Source organism: Caenorhabditis briggsae (genome assembly GCF_000004555.2).
Source record: "Caenorhabditis briggsae complete genome, chrV, whole genome shotgun sequence".
Lineage (NCBI taxonomy): Eukaryota > Metazoa > Nematoda > Chromadorea > Rhabditida > Rhabditidae > Caenorhabditis > Caenorhabditis briggsae.
Genome location: NC_013488.2, coordinates 7,232,856 through 7,252,699, shown reverse-complemented (window position 1 = coordinate 7,252,699; position 19,844 = coordinate 7,232,856). Strand labels below are relative to the sequence as shown.

Below are 19,844 nucleotides of genomic sequence, written 5' to 3'. Positions count from 1 at the left end.
AAAAGATAATTGACAGATGTGGCGGAGAAGGAGTAATTTTGTAAAGATGATCTCCTGACTAGTTCAGGATTGCGCGAAACATTAAATGCTGTCGTCAGAAACGGGCGATCAAAAAATAAGCACGGATCTATTTTGAAATTCCTATGATTAATTTGAAGATTTCTAACTCTGATGATATCTGTTTATTCAAAACCAGTGTTTTATCGAGTTATACTGTAGCTTAGCGTCAGTGTATCGAACTATAGGTCAAACTTAAAATTTGCAAACTCCTGAACACTTCTTCTGAAAGTTTAAGCCACTTAAAATATTGAAAAATGGGACACGATGGTCTCTAACATCACAAAATTCAAAAAAGAATTATAAGAGGGAGTTGATTAAATTCATTAGACCATCATTAATACGAAGAAAAGTGTTTCGGAAACAATTAGGTCGAAAACAGAAAAAAAAATCTAAAAACTACAAATAGAGCGAATCTTCAGAGAAGACAGCTGCTGAAACACTAATGCAATACCAAATAGAGGAAACAACGACAGGAAACAGAAAAACAAGTGAATGGTGAATTCAAGACAAGTGAACACATAACTTTGTGATAAAGTTTAGGGTGGGGGTGGAGGGGATATACGAAGATGAAAAGATATAATTTTAAAGCACCGTTTGATGTGTGGGGGATCGGGGTATGTGAGGATAGGAACCAAAAAAAGATAAAGAAAATCATCAGATTAAGAGCAAGTTGGAATAATACTGATTTTAGGCAAAATTCAAAGTGTTGATGTAGTGGGAATGCAAGATAGCCTAGTCGTCCTTGTACTTGTCCGCTCCGGCGAAATCATTTTTGTTAGCCGTCTTACTGTACTTTGATAGTGAGTACATGGAGTATTGGCTTTCTCCAGTGATTTCCTGAAACAAAAATTTGCAGCTTGAAAAATAGGTATCGAGAAAAATTACCATATTTTCATTATCTGAAACCCATCGAAACCGTCAACTTTGAGCTCAATCTTCTCGATTCCTGTGAAAGGTGTCGAACATTTGTCAACTGATAAAATAGTTTTGATATTCTGATAAACAATTTATCAGTTGACAATCTTTTGATATATATCATAGGAATTGAGATAATTGAGCTCAAAGTTGGCGGTTCGGGTGGCCTCTCTATTAGAGAAAATATGGTAATAGGATGTTGAGAATTTTCCCACCAATATCAGATATGGAATACTCACCTTCTCGATCGTCAGGAAAGGTGGCATCGCACCATCTGGCAATGGTGTTCCCTTTGGAACCGTGGTGTACGTCTCCAAGAAAATCAGATGATTTCCATTGGCCTGTGGCGGGAGTGGATCCTTGTAGATGTCCATGTTGAAGTACATATTTCCAAACATGAAGCACCGTCGCTTCTTGAAGATTGAGGCACGACTCTTGTCCCGCATGTTGGCATACGTGTTGTAATCTCTTGAAAGGACATTCATACGAGTCTCAATCGAGTCACCGGATTCCTTGAAGTATTCACGAGAGGTAAGTGTATAGGTAGAACGGTTATTCTGTGTACGACGACGGAAACGGTGTTGAATGTTAGATTCATCGGAGAGCAGATAAAAGTGTTCGATTTCAAATTCTTCGAACTTCCCGAAGTTGTTCCAATCAACTGAACTAATCAGCCACTTTCTCTTCTTCGAGTCCTTCGCGAGTCGATCACCAGAGCGGATTCCGGTGCGGTCACAGACTACCTGAAAACAAAATAAATGAGTTTTTAAAAAATCATTTCGTCAGCTTTACCTGAATCAACTTATTGACTTTGTCATCGAAGTTCGAGGTGTTCTTATTATCGATGATGTCCATATATGGATGGCCAATCCACACGGATCTAGTTCTCTTGTCCAATTCCAACGCATGATTGATTCCTTCACTTCTGGTAGCGTTGTTCGCTAAAGTATAGTACTTCTCTGCTCCATCAGCAGCGGTGACCAAGTGAGCAATCTGATCGTATCGGGAACATCGCAGATCGAATTCCTCAAACTTCAAATCTCGCAGCATACGTTGCCAATCTTCTTGCGACGAGTATGCCGATGGATCCATACAACCTCGATCGCAAATGATCAGCACATTGCGATCTTTGATAGCGGACGCCTGATTGAAGAAAGTGTTCTCGATTTGGTGCATCGTGGCGAGTAGATCACGTTGGAAGATGTATGACTGTTCTGCATCGAGTTCCGAGAACTTGACACGACCGCCAAGAAGGATCGTTGCGGTTTCTGGGACGGTGAACACTTTCCATCCGAGATTCTCGAAGAAAGTGGCAAGACGAACCTGGAAATGCCTGGGTTTAATTTGAGTCCTGTTGAATTAGAGAAGTGAATTTTTGTAATCTCAATCTCAACCTAGTGAAAGCAAAGAGATAACGAATTCCAGATTATGGAATTCAGATAAATCTTTATTTTTGAATCCGGACTTTGAGAACTCAAAAACAAACCTGAGCCGTTGTTTTTCCTCCACATGGTCCTCCGGTCAGCACGATTTTGTAGACCTGGAAAAATTGAAATTGCTGTTTTTAATCACCCTACAATTATTTCACCCCCAAACATTTCGCTACCGCACTCCTTTCACCTAAATAAAATTGGAAAATTCAGGTCACGTGTGTGCTGATAAAACAAAAATCAAATACCTATAATCATATTTGCGTCGGGTTGTATGTGTTTCCCGCCCTGTAATGAAATAAAACATTGTTTATGATCTATCACCTTATCGCGAAAAAAAATGCTAATCTAAATTTGATGCAACTTCTGCCGATATTTAAAGATCAGAGTTACGCGGGACAGATTCATCCGGAACTTGTAAAGCAAACATTTTTACGGGAAATTCTCCTCATAACCTTGATGAGGAACCTTTGTTTCAGTATAGAAAATGACCTTTCTCTCCAAAGACATCGACCGACTACACGCCGTTTTTACTGGTGATATTCTAGTCTTCCGAATATGATGATCCTTCGGATATATCGGCGATACACGTCGCGAGGACGATGAAGAAGCTGCAACAGCGGTCCGAGATTGTCCCGTTGGTATCATTGACCCAGTTGGGGGAGACCGGGCAACCATCGGCTGGACCGGTTGTGCTGGTCCGACGGTACGAGCTGGCGGCATTCTGTAGGCAGTATAGGCAGTGTTTATGTTTAGAATTGGATTCAATCGAGGAACGGAAGAGATGACAAAAAGATAAAAAAGAAAGAAATCTTAGAAGTGACTGAATGATTCATTCTGAATCCGTTGGTAAGATGCTTTGATAGATTTCAAATAATCCTGACAAAAAAGGGGAAGCCATTAAATGAAGAGTGACTCACTCTATAAAGACATTTTAGAGCAACGTCAAGAAGATATCTCTTGATTTTTAGATCACAAGTATCAAGAAAACGAAAACTGAAGAAAAGGTGCAAGAGAGAACTACCGTATTCATCGAGCCTATGTTTATACTTTCTCCGTTTTTCGTTATTTCAATTCATTTCATCCGGTTACATTGAAAAAACAATGGAAATCGTCGATAATTCAAGAAATCAGGCTCAAAGAATATGGCTAAAAATTAGAAAAGGGATTTTTGGTGTACCCGAAAAAAGAAATCCGATTATGCTCATGTTCGGACAGCTGAATATCGCCTGTGGGCAGTAACATTATCTAGCAATTACAGAGAAAAAATAAGAAATAAGATCAAAAGTTACTTTCGAGTAGGAAAAAAAGAGAAGCGGAAAAAGATGATGAGAAAGAAACAATCTCATTTTCCCGGATCATCCGTGGAAAAGAGAGAGAGAAATCGGGATGAGAGAGATGAGTAGGGAGAAAGACAGCTGCCTGAAAGCGAGGAAGAAGCCGAATTTTTCTTCAGGAGAACCTGTGCTGAAGCTCGGTGACAATGATGACGTGATCGATTTTGGAACTTTAATGGATGAGCAGAGTTGTTTTTTGTTTTTTTTTCAAGAAAAAATGTTTTTACAGATTTAAAGCTTGTTTCCAATAACTTTGGACCATGAAATGATAAAACGCAAAACTTGACTTATTTTTGGTTCGGCACTCTATGTGATTTTCGTTTATACCGTATTTTCTCTGACAGAAGCCCATCGAAACCGTCACCTTTGATCTCAGTTATCCTGGTTCCTATGAGAGATATTGAATATCTGTCAACTGATAAAATATTGATGATATTATGAGAAACAACAGGGGAAATTTTCTGATATCTTCTGAGGGAACCGAGATAACTGAGCTCAAAGTTGAGTTTGGATGAGCTTCTGATTACAGTATCTATTAGAAATAAATAAACCGGAACGCACAGTATCGGGGAGCGGGTTCAAAGAAGGTGAACCGCAACTCTTCAAACCATTTAACAAGCACAAAAATGTCGTATTCTTGTGTTATCATCATGATTATAAAGAGTCATGGAACGCGAGAATGGGTTATTTGCGTGGAACAAGGTAAGCTAATAAGCTTGTGTTGAATTCAAACAAACACTTTTCCGAATAGAAATAGAGTTTCGGGAACGAGTAGGAGCCAGAGAGCGCCAGCGTCAGCGCTGCTTACAAATCAAGATTACACACGGGCGCAGCAGCACCACGTGCTAGTACCCGGAGAAACAAAAATCATGTATCTGTGAAATGAATTTTGACAAAAGTTCGAACAACGACGACTGTCAAAAAGTGTGAAAAATGTGTGAAGGCGAGGGGGTGGCGTCCATCTTACACGATTCACACTTCTTTTTTGGCCTTGATTATTTATCTCCACCTCTTCTTCTTCTTCTTCTTATCTTCCTCTCGTCCACGCGTCAATTGTCTCATTGACCAGAGCGGGGGGTGGTGAGGGATAAACCGTTCCATCATTGTCAGCCCCTTTTTTTCACAGATATTGTGTCGGAATTTTTTCACAGATATTGTGTCGTCGTTAGATTCGGATACTGATCGAATGAGAGATTTGTCTTCCGAAAAAATGAAGTTTGACCCCGTAAAACCTATAATAGAAGGGCCCTCTAACTTTTAACTTTGACAAGACCCTTTAATAGAATACAACCATATTTGTCCACTTTGAGCTCAATTATCTAGGTTCCTTCAATTGATATCAAACAGTTTTCAACTGATAAATTGTTTATCATAATACCATCTGTGGTATGTCAGTTGACACACTTTTGATATCTTACATGGGAATTGAGATAATTAAGCTCAAATTGACAGTGCCCTTCTATTACAGGTTTGGACCTATTGATGGAACAATCAGAGACTCACAATCTCTCATATAGCGATATTCTGAAATTGACGTCTCCAACGATAACCTTATAACCGGAACTTGTACTTCTGCTAGAGTATGAAATTTATGATTGGAGGGGTGAGAAAGTGACCGATGCATGTAGTAAAACTGACGAAATTATGGCGATAAATGATTGCAAACTTTCACTGTTTGTATGGGAATTGATTGCCATCCGTGCCAGGGTAGGTAGCACCCAGCTGATAACACATTAATGATAAATAAACGTACACCATGATTTATAGTGTTGTCAATTGAGGAACACTAATTCTAATCTAGGAAGAATCGGTCAAACTTCGCAACGGAAACACAAGAACTATTCATTTTACAGTAGAAATTCACCTAATTAGATTAGAATAGACAACCACGAAATGGTATCCATTAGAAACAATTGACTGCATAACTAATGTGATTCGTTAATTTTTTTGATCATGAAAAGAAGAGTAGAGAAGTCAAACAACGTCTTCTTATCAAAATGAAGAAGAACAAACCGAGAATGAAAATCGGAAACCATAACAGAATACATAAAAAGAGACCATTTCTCGGGCGAAAAACAGCATCGGAAATCCTTGTTTTCGACGGAATTGTTTTTTTTTCTGCCCTTATCACCCACAAACATTCCAAGTGTCGCTTCTTCGTTCTGTGTATTTTGTGAACGCAGAATTATTTGCTGTGAACATGGTGATAACCGTATTTCTACAGTAAAATTAGAGTTGGTCTCGACCAGAGAATCCGGAATAAAATAATTTTCTCGGAATTCGGAATGAAACTAATTTACCGGAATCCGGAATGAAAAAAAGTCCGGAATCTGGAATACGGAATCCGGAGTTTCGATTTCTCCAAATGGACATAAAAGTTCTAAAAACTCATATCGTGCTACATTTTTGCATTTTTTGTCGCGGAGGTTCAAAAAGTCAGAGAATTCTTGCAAATTTTCAAATATGCTTGAAATCCGCAATAAAAAATTTTGTCGGAATCCGAAATACGGACAAATGCAAATTTTCCGGAATCCGGAACCCAAACAAAAATGTTTTTCACGGAATTCGGGATCCGGAATCCGGACATCTCTGGTCTCGACGCAAACGCTTTAAATTGAACTGTTGAGTCGCTACTCAGTGGTGGCTGCATTCCATCGAAAAAAGCACGGGAAAATAAGCATTTTGAAAAACCGTTCCTGAGAACAAAACAGTGTTTGAATGTGGAACAATCCAAGTAGAGTACATCAGAAAGCATAAGAAAAAGTGATATAGTCGAAATAAGCACACCTAAATTAACTCGCATGGCGAGTGCAAAAAAGGAAATGATGCCAATTTTGTTTACCTTGGAGACTCCAAGGCTTGGAGTATTGCCAAAAAAGCCTTATCACTATAGTTTGCGGAAGTACGGTAGCAAAATGATTCATTGAACCTTTAAAATACCCAAAACCTGCTCTAAACGTACCTTATGCTTGCGCTCACTCTCCGGTGATCCAGTGTCATGACGATCATGGAGCACGGTTGCAGATGTTGTGCTCATCGGCGCCGAACGAGATCCAAGACCTGGAAGGCAGGAAATTGTGGCCATCGTTTCGATGTAGTTACGAAAAAAAGATGAAGCATGAAAAAAGAAAGAACCTCTGAGTATGTACTTGTTTGCGATTTCAAGAGTACTCGTGGTTAGCATCGTTTCGAGATGGAAATGGGTCGAAGGTAGTGGTAGTGGTTATTCAAGAAGAAGTGTGAGATTTGAGTTAGACAACTGAAAATTGATAGATTTCAGCCAGAAAGAAAAAGGGTGAGGGTTAGATTCGATAGAGAGTGTGTGAGACGCATTTTGAAACATTTAAACGTTGACATACTTGATACACTTCAGGGGCATCGAAATTCAGGAAAACATGGATCACTTCTAATCAAGCTTGCAGTATTTTACATCTGTTTAGAATCAGCAAACGAACTTCTAATTAGGTATAATTATCCTTTTAACAGTAGTTACATTAAAAAATTCAATTGATCGACAGTACCAAATTTGAAATTTGCACCTGCTTCACAGTGTGATACTGTGTGGCCTTCTGGGACTGATTTTATAACCAATCGCGCTTTTCACTTGCCTTTTTTACTATTTGAACATGAATTTCCCATGGTTTTCGCTCAGAGTTTCGGAGCAAAATGGGAATGTGCAGACCGCTCGACAACGGATTGAATGGACGGAAGTGTGAAACAATAATGTTACACTTCGTCCCTCTCTCTTGCGGTCAGACAAACTGTTTTTGTTCTCAGCAGCTCCGCCTACTTTCTGATAGATTTTCAGAGAAAATTCCATCAGAGCAAAATGGCAATGATGAGAAAACTTTTGCAATGGAAACAAAATTTTGTAAACTTGAAACTGGATGCTTTGGGAAACTATGATGATGCCTGACAACTGACAGAATGATGAAACGCGTGCGCAAGGGACACCTGGCTCGCGGTTTATGAGCTATTTAACGAGAGGAAGAGGAGCGTGGCATCTAAAATGGGTCGCTCGAGGCGCTTTTCTACGGGAAGAAGAGATTGAAAAGTGAGAACTATGTTCTAATAAGGACTATATACCCCGAGTTTAGGGGCATTCTCAGTGCAGGTAGAGATTCTCACTGTCAAATCCGGACTTTGCTCTCTACTTTCATTTTCTCACGATTCCAAACATTTTCCCACTACACTGATTGGAATCCTCCAATTTTTTTTAGTCAGGAAAATATGACAAAGTTCAATTTCTAACGAGAATTCCAAAGAACGCCCACAATTTAGAATTGTCAATTCTAAAATTAGGAAATGTGGCTTAATTCAGGAGAAGAAAAATAATAGTAAGCGAAGAGTAATACTGAATCGAGAGATTCAGAGAAGAAGAAGAAACACATCTGTGGACAAGCTGACACTGTCAGCCCCCACAGAAACAAAAGAAAATTGCACTTTGCAAAAAATTCATGTGTATTTATGGCCGAAGCTACCACAACGACAACGACCGTAAATGAAATGTTTTCAGGATTTATTTTCTCTTTTTTTCCGTCGAGTTTTCTGTTTTCAGAAAAACCCCAAAATAAAGTTTCGCTAAATATACAAAAAGTCTGAAAACGCACGGAAATCCGGAAATCAAAGCTATTTTTAGGTTAAGGTAGTTGTCGTTCTGGTACCTTCGGCCGATACTTTTGTACGGCGAATTAGTTTGGAATTGGTTATTTTTGCGAGCTATACAACATCAAAAGTGTGAGGGTGTGAAATACATACTCGAAAAATAGAAACGTTAAAGTGGTTGAGTAAACATAGATGGAGGTGATCGCACCTTACAATCACTTTTTTCTCACTGCACAGAGAAGAAGCTACTATACTCAAACGCCAGCTTCTCACACTTTGGTTTGCACTTCGAGGTCTTTTTTATAAAGTAAGTTATTTAACGGTCAAGTGAAGGGAGATGTAGTAAATATCAGGAAAATGACATGCCGGGAGGCTAAAAAAAGGGAAAGCGTCGATTTTTTTTCCCGGGAAAAAAGGGAGTATCACCTGGGCAACGAAGAGCGCAGCAAGAGAAACAAAGAGAGAAAGAAAATGAAATTTTTTCCGGACTAGCAATAAAACCAACCTATTTTTTTAACGTTTCCATTCAACCTGTCCGCTTACTTCTCAGCCAGTGTTGTATTTTTTTCAAAACACAACAACGACGACGGGCGGCAGTTTGAAAGTGTGAGATGGAGAGATCTGAAAAATGATTCCGATTCGTTTCCTCTCTCGGTCTGAGGTGTTTAAAAGAAGACGAATGACGAAGAGAAAAAAGAGTCACGAGAGCGTACTTCAGAAAACTCATTCATTATTCCTGTCACCTATATTCTCTAGAAGGAGGAAATAAAAAGAGAGGTTGGGGCGCCAAGGGTTACTTCTGTCTAGATGATAAATTTTTCTGTTTTGCTTATCCGAATATTTCTATTTAGATTCGTGTGTCTTTCGTTTTGGATAATTTGTTATTTAAAACCGCTATTTATAGTTAGGCAAACGAAGTTAAAAAGGGAATATAGTAGCAAAACAAACAGAAACGTTTCAAGAGGAAGTTGATAATGCCATTTTTGGTAAAGACCGGAAAAATTAAAGCGCGAAGGTAAAAAAAAGATTTTAAAAATCCTCCGCGCACAAAATGTTTTGTGTGCATAAACTCGTGTGGTCCGGTGCTTGCGTCTAATGCGCAAGGATGAAGCTGAGGAGTCCATAAAAAAGAGAAGCAGAGAAAGAGGGCGAGAGAGCTCGTAAAAAGGACATGTGTTGCTCCAGCTGCCCGTATTACGCAACGAGACAAATATTTTTTTTAATATGTTATTCTCGTACAAAAAAAAATCAGCGGTGTGAAAAAGAAATACAAGGGGCCGTGCCTGAAGGTCCCACAACTACAACTACAGTAACCTAAAAAAAAATAATTTTCAGGATTTACTTTCTCGTTTCTGACTGCTTTTCGCCGAGTTTTCCCCAAAAAGTCGAAAAACAAAAATTTCTGGTAGTGAACAATTAACTGAAAACGGCATTTCTCTTCCACAGCTCCGATTGTTTTGTAACAGAATAATATGTTCAAATACATATATAAAAATATAAATATTATTTCATTCAATTTCACAAAATTAAACTTTGATAGTCTGGAAAAATAGTAATAATAGCAGAATGCATAAATGAGATCTACTCGTGGTATAACAAAGAGACACAGGAGCAAGACAAATTAGAATGAGAGGAGAACATTTTAGGTACAAAAATATGAGAAAATGAAAAATAGCAATATCTTATGGTAGATGAAGAAAATACATGTTTTGAGATTTGAAGAAGAATTGGCACATTTCAGACGGTCGTTTCAATTTTGATTCCGAACCGAAGGTTGTCGATGGAGGAGTTTCTGAAATTTCAACATTAAAAAAAATCTAGCTAGCTTCTCAAATAGAACTTGTTTAACTTCATAGTTTTCGAACTACTGTGGTATGCGGATGCGCTCTAATGAGAAGGGGCGTGGCAAAGTTTTAGGCGGATGGACAATAAAAATTCCAACTGACACGACTCTTCTCAATAGTGCAACGGCATCACAGCAGTTCGAACCCTGTGTAACTTGATGACTCATAAGATTCATAGCTTCCAGAAAGCTGAAAGAACTTTGCTCTCGACCTATTTTTTTTCTTAATTCCTCGTCAGGTGTTTCCAGCCTCGACCGGATGACTTGGGTCTCTTCGGATCTTTTTCCCTCTCGCACTATCTGTTGTTTCCCGCCTTCAAACAGGTGACAACAAGTGATAGAGAGTATAAATGAACGAGATACTTAGACTGTTCAGGGGACATTATTCTGCAAAAAAACTGAGAATGTTTTCAACATTATCACTTCTCCTACCAATTTTTTTCCTCTTTTTCTCTAAAGCCTATGTTTTTTAGAATCCATCGAATCATATAAAACAGTGTTCTGAAAGGTTAGAAGATATCAGCTGATTGTGAAATGAAGTCATCAACAATATTCATTCTCTGTTTTCTTCTATGCGTTATTTTGGTTACTGTGGACAGGTGAGCGTATTTTTTTGTTACAAGATAGAAGGGCCTCCACACTGTCCAGTTTGAACTAATTTATCTTCTTTCCTATGCATGATATCAAAAATGTGTCAACTGATAAAATGTTGCTGATATTATGCTAAACAATTTATCAGTTGATAACTTTTTTGTATCTTTGACAGAAACCGAGATAAATCTGCTTAAAGTTAATTAAAGACCCTTCTAATACAGGTTTTACGGAATTCAGGTTTGATTCTTGGAAACCAATTTTACAAGTTTCAGTAGTTTACCAGATTGGTGGCACCTCAAATCCCCATTCCCCAAAGACTATGATGACATGTCAGAGGGGCGTCCTCATCATATACGAATCCTCAGACCGATGAGAATCATCAACGAATAAAAGCAAATTCCGAGCAATCATGGGAGCACCCAATTGTGAATATTCACTCAACGAATCCTGTCTCATTATTAATTATTTCCTGCTTATGTCTCATCAAATGAATTTATTTTTTCTTCAACCATTTCGGTGAAATCGGAAAAACAATATTGTCGTCATGATCATATTAGATATTCTTATCAACACCTGGTGTCTTAGACTTACTTATGATTACTGGGAAAAAGTATAAATGGGAGAACCTGTTTCACAGAAACCGATCTTTGAACATCGTGTAATCAAGCATATCAGTTTTCTAACTTTTGGCCAGTACTAACTACATCGCCTAACTTTCAGCTTTGAGCCAATTTATCTCGGTTCCTGTCTAAAATACATTAAAGTTGTCAACTGAAAAATTGTTCATCCTAATACCACAAATATTTTATCTGTTGATACATTTTTGATATCTTTCAAAGGGGCCGAGATAATTTAGCTCAAAGTTAAAAGTATTTTAAGACCTGCTAAACATTGATTGCATAAGAGTCTTGGAAAAAGTCTTTTCGTGAATTTAAAACGTTGGCTTTTAATTCAAGAAAAGACTCACGCTGTTCCTGTGGTATCCTCAGTTGTAGTAGTGTCTAACGAAGGCATCATGACCGTATCAAAAAGTGAATTGCTCAGTCGACCCCACGTTCTTCGTTTACTTTTTCCATCACAGTGATGCATCGCCTCTCCATTCTCCGAGGCGGTTATTGTGGATTGTGAATTAGTTGTGTTGGTGTTGATAGTTTCCTAGAGAAAGTTCTTAAAAACAGTCTGAAAACTACAATAAATCAACCCACTTCACTTTCCATTCTTTTATTCTTGCATGGGGTACAGCTAGTTCCAATCGACTTTAGATCCCGTTCTTCCAAGGGTTTTCCTATGGGAAAATTTACTGGGGGCGTAGAAGCTTTAGGATCCAATCGAGTGTCGGAGATATGCTGAAATAGAAAATTGGTAGATAATACAGTCATTATTATGTATAACATTTAGTACCGTAATACCTGTAACTGAGAAGACCCAACTCGGTCAGGTTTGGGCTCAATTATTTCGGCTCTAATAAAAGATAACAAAAATGTGTCAACTGATAAAAAGTTTGTGATATTATGATAAACAATTTATCAGTTAACAATTTCTCCTGTCTTTGACAGAAACCGAGATGAATTGGCTCAAAGTTAAATGAAGGCTACCTGTCAGTTTGTACTGTATATCAAAATAGGTGTTAACTGAAGAGTTTTATTTTGTTTCAAGCGAAAGCCACCAACCTCTAAATTAGCCGACTGCCTTCCCGACTCAACAACCACACAATCGTAATCACATGGTTTCTGATTCCGGTGCAACAATCTGTGTATCTCATCCACATAATCTTCTGGCAACTTTTCCTGATTTCGTTTTTTGCGTCGATGTGAAATAGTCTCGCAGCACGTCGAAACACAGTTGCAAACCACTATTAGAATGGCTAGAACTAGACCAAGTCCTAAACATCCGGCTAGTACCTCAACGGCTGTTAAACCTATAACTCCCATTTTTTAAACGAGGAGGTAGGGACTCAGGGCATTTGTGATTTCTTGGGTGCTCTGGAAGAAAGTCAGAATTTATCAATTATCAGCTTCTGGGCGAGTAAAAAAGATAAAGAATCAAATTTAAAGAAAATATAAACAGTAGTTGTATACTCAAATGTTTTGCGAAATACAACTTCTACAAGTTAAAGCAATTTTTAAGGCAACCAATTGCAAAAAAGGGTCGCGATCCAATTAGTCTCATGTAATGCTTGATTGAGTTTTATTTTGTTTTGGCGTAGAAGTGACAATGAATTCGGCCAAACAAAAGACAGAAAAAAGAAAAGATTCAAAAATTTGAAAGTTTTTTGAGGTTTTTTTGCCTCAACTGTTTTAAAAAAAGTAAAACAGTCATAAAAGAAATATCTCTCCCGTTCAAGGACAAAGGAGGAAAAAAAGCAACAATAAAAAAGGAGATTTTCGTTAGGCCTTCTGTGAGAAATTCAGTATTCAATAAAAGTTTGTACTACCGTAAAACCTTTAATAAAAGGGTTCCCCTAACTTTTAACTGTGGGCCAACTTAATTCTTTTCCGGTAAACGATATAAAAAAGTTATTAACTGATAATGTATTTATCCTAATATCACAAAAACGTTATCTGTTGACTCAATTTTGATACCGTGCACAAGAATCAAGATAAGTGAGCTCAAACTTTTCAGTTTGGGGCCTTCTACTACAGGTTTTACGGTATTTTTTTTTTCTCAAGAAACCCGGAAATCAGAAAGAAAATTTTTACATCATGCCACTGGAACTTTGAGCAGAAAACCAGAGAAAAACCGGTCAACTAACCATCAGCGATAATTGAGAAGTTCAAAGATGAAATCTCTCGTAAACTGATATTACCCTTGCTCCAAACTTTTTTTCAACATTTCATAATTCTTTGGAACTTTATAGCTTCTAGGGTTACTTCTACCTTTGTGCAAATTGATAGTCTCAACCTTTCTTCTCTCAAATTAATGTTTAAAAAACAGTTGTTGCTAGAACGAAAAAAAAACTTTCTGTTTTTCCCGTTAGGACCTATTCATAATAAATGCTGCCTTGCAGTATATAAAAGTCAAGTGTTCAATGGAATTTGAAAATGTCAAAAGAGGCCAAAAATGTGAAAATTGAATTGACGTCGTTCTTTTTCTTCTTCGAAAGAACATGAAAAGCGCACAAAAGAGAAGCTTATTCTCAAAAATTTCACTGAAGATATATGAAAGAAAAAGTTGTGGACCTACCAATTGTCACTTTCCAATGTTTCCGTCACATCAAGATGGGACCCATCGGAAATGAACCGGATATTGGAGGTCAGACATCGATAAAAGATACGAGGATGATAAGAAAACATGAAGATAAGAGATGGGAAGCAAGTGAGAGTATAAGAACTTGCTCTTCTCATTCTGCTGGCTCAGTGGAGTGCACGGATCAAGGCTAGAAGATAAATTCCTAGAAATGACAAGTACCATAAATGAGCTCATAGTCATAGTCCGCTTTATACATGTTTTGAGTTCGGTTATCTCGGCTCCTGTAGGAGATATCAAAAATGTGTCAACTGATAACAGGTTGGTCATGTTATGATAAAAATTTTATTAGTTAGAAGTTAGTTGATATCTTTCGAAGGAATCGAGACAATTGAGCTCGAAATGCACGATAGAGCATTTACGGTAACGCATTTCATGACACAATTTGGCCCTACCACATGGAATGCAAAGCATTTGAATAATCTTAAATTCGGAAATACTGAAATTCGAAAATTTAGAAATTATAACATTCAATGAATCAGAAATTCGGAAACTCAGAGATAGTGAATTCGAAAATTTAGAAGTTCGGAAAATTCAGAAAATTAAAAAATTGGAAGTTCGAAAATTTTGAAATTAAAAAAATTTAAAATGTAGAAATTCGCTATTTCGGAATTTCCAAAATTCGTAGCGTGGAGACTCAAAAATTCTGAGTCTTAGAAGTTAAAAAAATCGGAAACTCCGAAAATAGGAAATCGAGAGTTCAGAAACTCAGTATATCGGAAATTCAGAATTCAGAGGATCAGAAGTTTGGAATTCAGAGATTATTAAATTAAAGAAATTCAAAAATTTGGAAAATCGGAAACTCAAAAATTCAAAAAATTGAAAAAATATTGAAAAATCCGTATTTAAAAAAATCGAAAATCTCGAAAATAGGAAAATCAGAATTAATTTCAGAAACTCGCTATATCGAAAATTCAAGAATTTGAAGAATTTAGAAAAAAAGAATCTACGCCTTCTGAAAGTTTATGCAAGTTCAGAAATGTACAATTTTAAATAGCTCAATTAGTGCTCAAACAGTCTACTAATTCAGAGACGGGGGACATGAAGAAGAGAGCATTAGTCTTTAGAATGGGAGCGAAAAGAGTGTAAATTGAGTGTTTTTTCTTGCAAGAGTTTTATTATGTTCGAATAATGTTCTCGTTATTGGGACATATGTTTTTCATGTTTTCCAAGAATTTTTTGGGGTGTGTGTTAATTATACGGCTTCCAGAAAATATCCGAATTTCAAAATGTGAATTTCAAAAGTTAAGGGATAAACAACAAGATTTTTGTCATATTTTGAGATGACATATGGGAAGAGGGATCTTAAGGGAATTTCAGAAAGAAAAAAAATAGAGATTGATAGCGTTATTCATCAAATTTGAGTGGCTCCATGTCGTATTTTTTTTGAATTTCAAAGATCTTTTCAGCTTTTCTATATTAGATGAATGAAATTCAAATAAATACTGTTCTAAATTTCAAATAACATTACTGGTTGGTATCTCTCCAAAGCAGATGGTCAACCCGTTTGTCTTCTTTTCGTGTAGAAGAGGAATTTATGTGGTGCCCTTCTTTTTCTTCTTCTTCTTCTTCATCTTCTTTTCGTTGTCTTCTGGTTGCTTCCTGTCTCTCTCAATTCTTCCGTTTTTCAAATAAAAACGGAAAAAGAAAAAGGAAGAGATAGAGGGTGTGTGTGGGTCCTAGAAAATGATATTCATGTGACATGTTTGACTGATCCGGTCATTTTCATTTTGGAAACACATTTTGACATTGTGGGTGGGAAAAGATGGGCAAGAAGAGCAGCTGTTTCGATTTGTTAGTAGTGCCAGAGGAAATCAAATTATTTAATGTGACGAAGATTTGTTGTATGCAAATTTGTGGGAATCGGAAGCTATGGGAATAGGAATGAGAATTATCTACTGAAAAGTGGGAAGAATTAATTTTCGTGTTGCAAACACAAATGGTAAGTTACATGATATTTCTCAAAATTTACAAGTTAAAGTTTTCGAGGTTTGCCAAATTCGGAATCACCATGCATGGTTTATTCATTTTCTTAAAGAAGAGCTCCAATAAACTTGAATTTGATGCAAATCATACAGTACCGGCCAATAAGATATACCTATACTGAATCTAGTTGGTTATTTTGAATTTTAAAGAAAACTTTAGATTTTGAGAAAAAATTGGATTTTGAAGATATTTTCCGATTTTAAAGATCTTGAGAAACAATAAAATCCAAAAAATTCATCATAAATGTTGTGAGAATCAAAAATTGTCTAGCCCCATCAAAGTCCAATTTTTTTTCAAAATCCCAAATTTTTTAGAATCCAAAATCTAGAGCCCAAAAACTTATGTTTTCAGTGGATTTTTGGTCATTTCAACCATTTTCAGGAGTCTGAAGCTCTAGGTCAGGTTTCTAATCACTGGAAAGTGTAAAACAGATATATATATATATATATATATATATATATATATATATATATATATATGTATATATATATATATTGAAAACTTTGCATTCACCTATGTATTGTTTTTCCGTCATTTTTTTTACGTTTTCAGCACAAAAAAGGTTTCTTTGAGAAATCGACAAATAGCTAAACAACTAGGAATTGTAAAAAAAGCTCTGTGAAGGCAACGTTTTCAATCTAGGTCTTGTTCACAGTTTCTAACATTTTCAAAGTGATCGGAAACTTGACAGCCGAGCTACAGCTCGCTGCTGTAGCTCTCTCAGGAGATCACAACAATTTCGACCTTCTAGGCAAACGGAATTCTGAACAACGATGAGATAAATTAATTCCATAGAACGATAGAACCAATGTAGATTTCAATCGAAAGCTTACATTAGCATAGGCATGCATTCTTGACATTGTGTTATTTTTTAAATCTTGCACGGCACTTCTAGAAGGGATACAATTGACTTTTTTGTTCTTCTTCTCAATAGTCGTATTATCGAACAGTTTTTGGAATGGGGAAGGAAAATCAGTGAGAGAAAAGTGGGGTAGAGAAATAAAAATGAGGAATAAAACAAAGATCCATAATAGAAAATAGGAACCTGAAAATGAATATTCAGAAGCTTTTGACGACTGGAACACCGGTATGGGGAGAATAGTATTTAAAGAAGAACAATTGAGTTAATAAGTGCTCATTTAATATTTTTGTCCCAGTTTCCGTTAATAACTTTAGAGCCTCTGACTGCTGCCTCCAGAATTCCTGTAAAAGTGCCGATACATTAAACATTGGAACAAAATAAATCGAAAACGCCACCTTGCTATATGTTTTATGGGATATTGCAATATGAGGGCAATCCAATAAAAAGTTATGCAACATTTTACAATACTCCTATAATGAATTAATCGTGTTGATTGAAATTTATGGAACTTGCCTTCAACTGAGTGTGAGCTGGTTCCTTAAAATAACGGGAGTTCAGAAGGTCCGTGCTGAATGTGGTTACTTGATTTTTCAGACTGGCCAGTGATTCGGCGGGAAACTCGTGACAGACTTCCAAAAGTTCCTCGTTCTGATCTTCTTCATTAGTTAACACTATTCGAATTTTTTCTATGATTAACTTAGACGTGTATATAACTTCCGAAAAGTTTTTAAGATTGTTTTTGGTATTCTCATTCTCCAAGTATTCTTTTGTGATTAGAAACAACGTCAGGAGATGACTCATCTTTTGTTGGTGTGCTTTTCCGATAAGCTGACTGAAAATAACGGTTTATTATGCTCATTATTGGTCATAAAATTACATTGCATTTTTTCTAGTTTCTATTTTCAGCTCATGCTCCGACGACTGATTGGCAATGTTCTTTTTAATTTCCTGGAAATTGCAAACGTTGACTATTAATCAGCTTCTAAACTTACTTCGTTTTTCTGTTTCAGCATTTCTATCAGTGCAGTTTGGTCCATGAAGAACAGGTAGCTGAAAAAATAGTTAATGAGAAAATAGAACATTTAAAAAATCGAATTGAGTACGAAAATGCTATTTCGATAAGAATCATAAAAAAGGGAGAAGCAGATTAGAAGAAAAAAAGAACAACGGTTAGGAGGACGCCAGCGACCCTTCAAATGACAAGAAAACAGAAAGAATGAATTGCCAGGAAAAGTTATAAAACATTTAAAAATATGATGAAATTTGCCCAAAGATATAGAAAATTGAATTCGATAAATTCAATTTTCTGAAAAGGGAAATTGAATTTTTCTTGTTTACAAATAAGTTGTGTGTTGATTTTTTAACTATTCCATTCGGTTATTTTTGTTGTTCACATTTGATCCAGAAATTTATTACGACTTCTATGGTAAGATATTACGATTTCAATTGAAATTGTTGTTTCAACTGTCGAAGTGTCCTTTCAACTGTCCTTATCATTAATGTTCTCGGAGTTTACAATGAACATGCAAGAATCGTTGTTTATTGTAAAAAAATTATCTGAAAATGTATTGAACTTGTGGGCCCTCCGCTGGAGGCTCTGCGTCGCTACTAGCCGAGCTACACGATAACGACGCGCTGTATGAACACTAAGCATTGTACACCGTTACGTTAGAATGCATACCCTGACTCCAAAAAAATGACTCCGAAAAATCTCTATCCTCCTAAAGACATCTCTAAGGGTCCTATAGGTCCCAAGGTCCTTTAGGTCCCTGTCCCTTTAAGGAGGTTATTTTCTTTGGTTCGCGTGTTAGTTCTTCCAATCATTCCAGATTGAGAGTGTGCCAAAGCTCTGAAAAAATGAGCATCTTTTGGTTTTTTTCCTCTCTGAAACATCAGTTCTCATTTTTCCACACCTTCACCTAATATTCTTCATTTTCCCACAAAGTGTATATCCAGAACGGATGTTTCAGAACAATTCACATGATCTGGGCAGCACGAGTTTGCATACCTTGTGGATTTTTGTTACTTCTAACAACATCAGTAAAGCACCTCAACAAGTTTTCCCGGTTACTTACTCACACGAAGATGCATCATAGATCTTTCGACGTACCGGATATCTACAATATCACGAGATACTCGACTTTAGTTTCCGATGCCCAATGTTCGTTCACAATTATCATATGAGTCGTATGACTAGACAATGTTTTTTCCTCTGAAAATGTAACGGATGCTGCCAACTTCTATTATTTTTTTTGTTTTGTAACTCACATAACTCTATGTACAGAACCGCTCAATGAGATATACAAAAACGTACTTTTCTTTCACTTTGACCACTTTAAGGAGCTTGGAGCTCGGCTGTCAAATTTCCGTTCACTCAAAAACTTTGTAATCACAGAATGTTTTGAAAATTCCTAGGTTTTCAGATATTTTCCGATGTCTAAAAGACACAAGAAACGGATGTCTTTCAGAAATCGGCAGATAGCTGAAATACTTCTAGGAATTTTCGAAAGTTCTGTGAATCCGAAGTTTTTAATCTAGGTCCGTTTTACGCTCTGAAAATTTCAAAGTGATCGGAAACTTGGCAGCCGAACTCCAGACTCCTAAAAAATGCCGGAACTCAACGGAAAAATATGTTTCTGTATATCTTACCAGTCGATTTTCGTCGCCTGTCTGCGGCTACAATCCTTTGTCTTGCCTTAAAGCGTTCGCTATTTCTCAGTTTTCCACCAATTTTTTCATTATTTTCAGGTCACCCGGACCCAGGCCACCCGGACAGGTCACTCGGATCCAGGTCACCCTGCTCCAAATCACCCGGATTCAGGTCACCCGGATTCAGGTCACCCGGATCCAGGACACCGGATCCAGGTCACCCGGATTCAGGCCACCCAGATCCAGGCCACCTGGATCCAGGTCACCCGGATCCAGGTCACCCGTATCCAGGTCACCCTGCTCCAGGTCACCCGGAC

At 37.1% G+C, this 19,844-nt stretch overlaps 3 protein-coding genes across 3 annotated transcripts; all 3 read right to left on the bottom strand.

Moving 5' to 3' along the window:
• Window positions 1-792: 792 nt before the first annotated feature.
• On the bottom strand, window positions 793-3,128 carry Cbr-unc-132 (the record flags this gene model as incomplete). The annotated part of the gene is made up of 5 exons (XM_045237250.1): window positions 793-897; window positions 1,215-1,718; window positions 1,768-2,298; window positions 2,462-2,515; window positions 2,898-3,128. The coding sequence occupies 5 exons, from the start codon at window positions 3,126-3,128 to the stop codon at window positions 793-795; spliced, it is 1,425 nt and encodes a 474-aa protein (XP_045093277.1).
• Window positions 3,129-10,084: 6,956 nt separating this feature from the next.
• On the bottom strand, window positions 10,085-12,715 carry CBG06662 (the record flags this gene model as incomplete). The annotated part of the gene is made up of 4 exons (XM_002647529.1): window positions 10,085-10,139; window positions 11,752-11,939; window positions 11,990-12,130; window positions 12,455-12,715. The coding sequence occupies 4 exons, from the start codon at window positions 12,713-12,715 to the stop codon at window positions 10,085-10,087; spliced, it is 645 nt and encodes a 214-aa protein (XP_002647575.1).
• Window positions 12,716-17,358: 4,643 nt separating this feature from the next.
• On the bottom strand, window positions 17,359-17,915 carry CBG27367 (the record flags this gene model as incomplete). The annotated part of the gene is made up of 3 exons (XM_045237249.1): window positions 17,359-17,710; window positions 17,756-17,826; window positions 17,871-17,915. The coding sequence occupies 3 exons, from the start codon at window positions 17,913-17,915 to the stop codon at window positions 17,359-17,361; spliced, it is 468 nt and encodes a 155-aa protein (XP_045098564.1).
• Window positions 17,916-19,844: the final 1,929 nt, after the last annotated feature.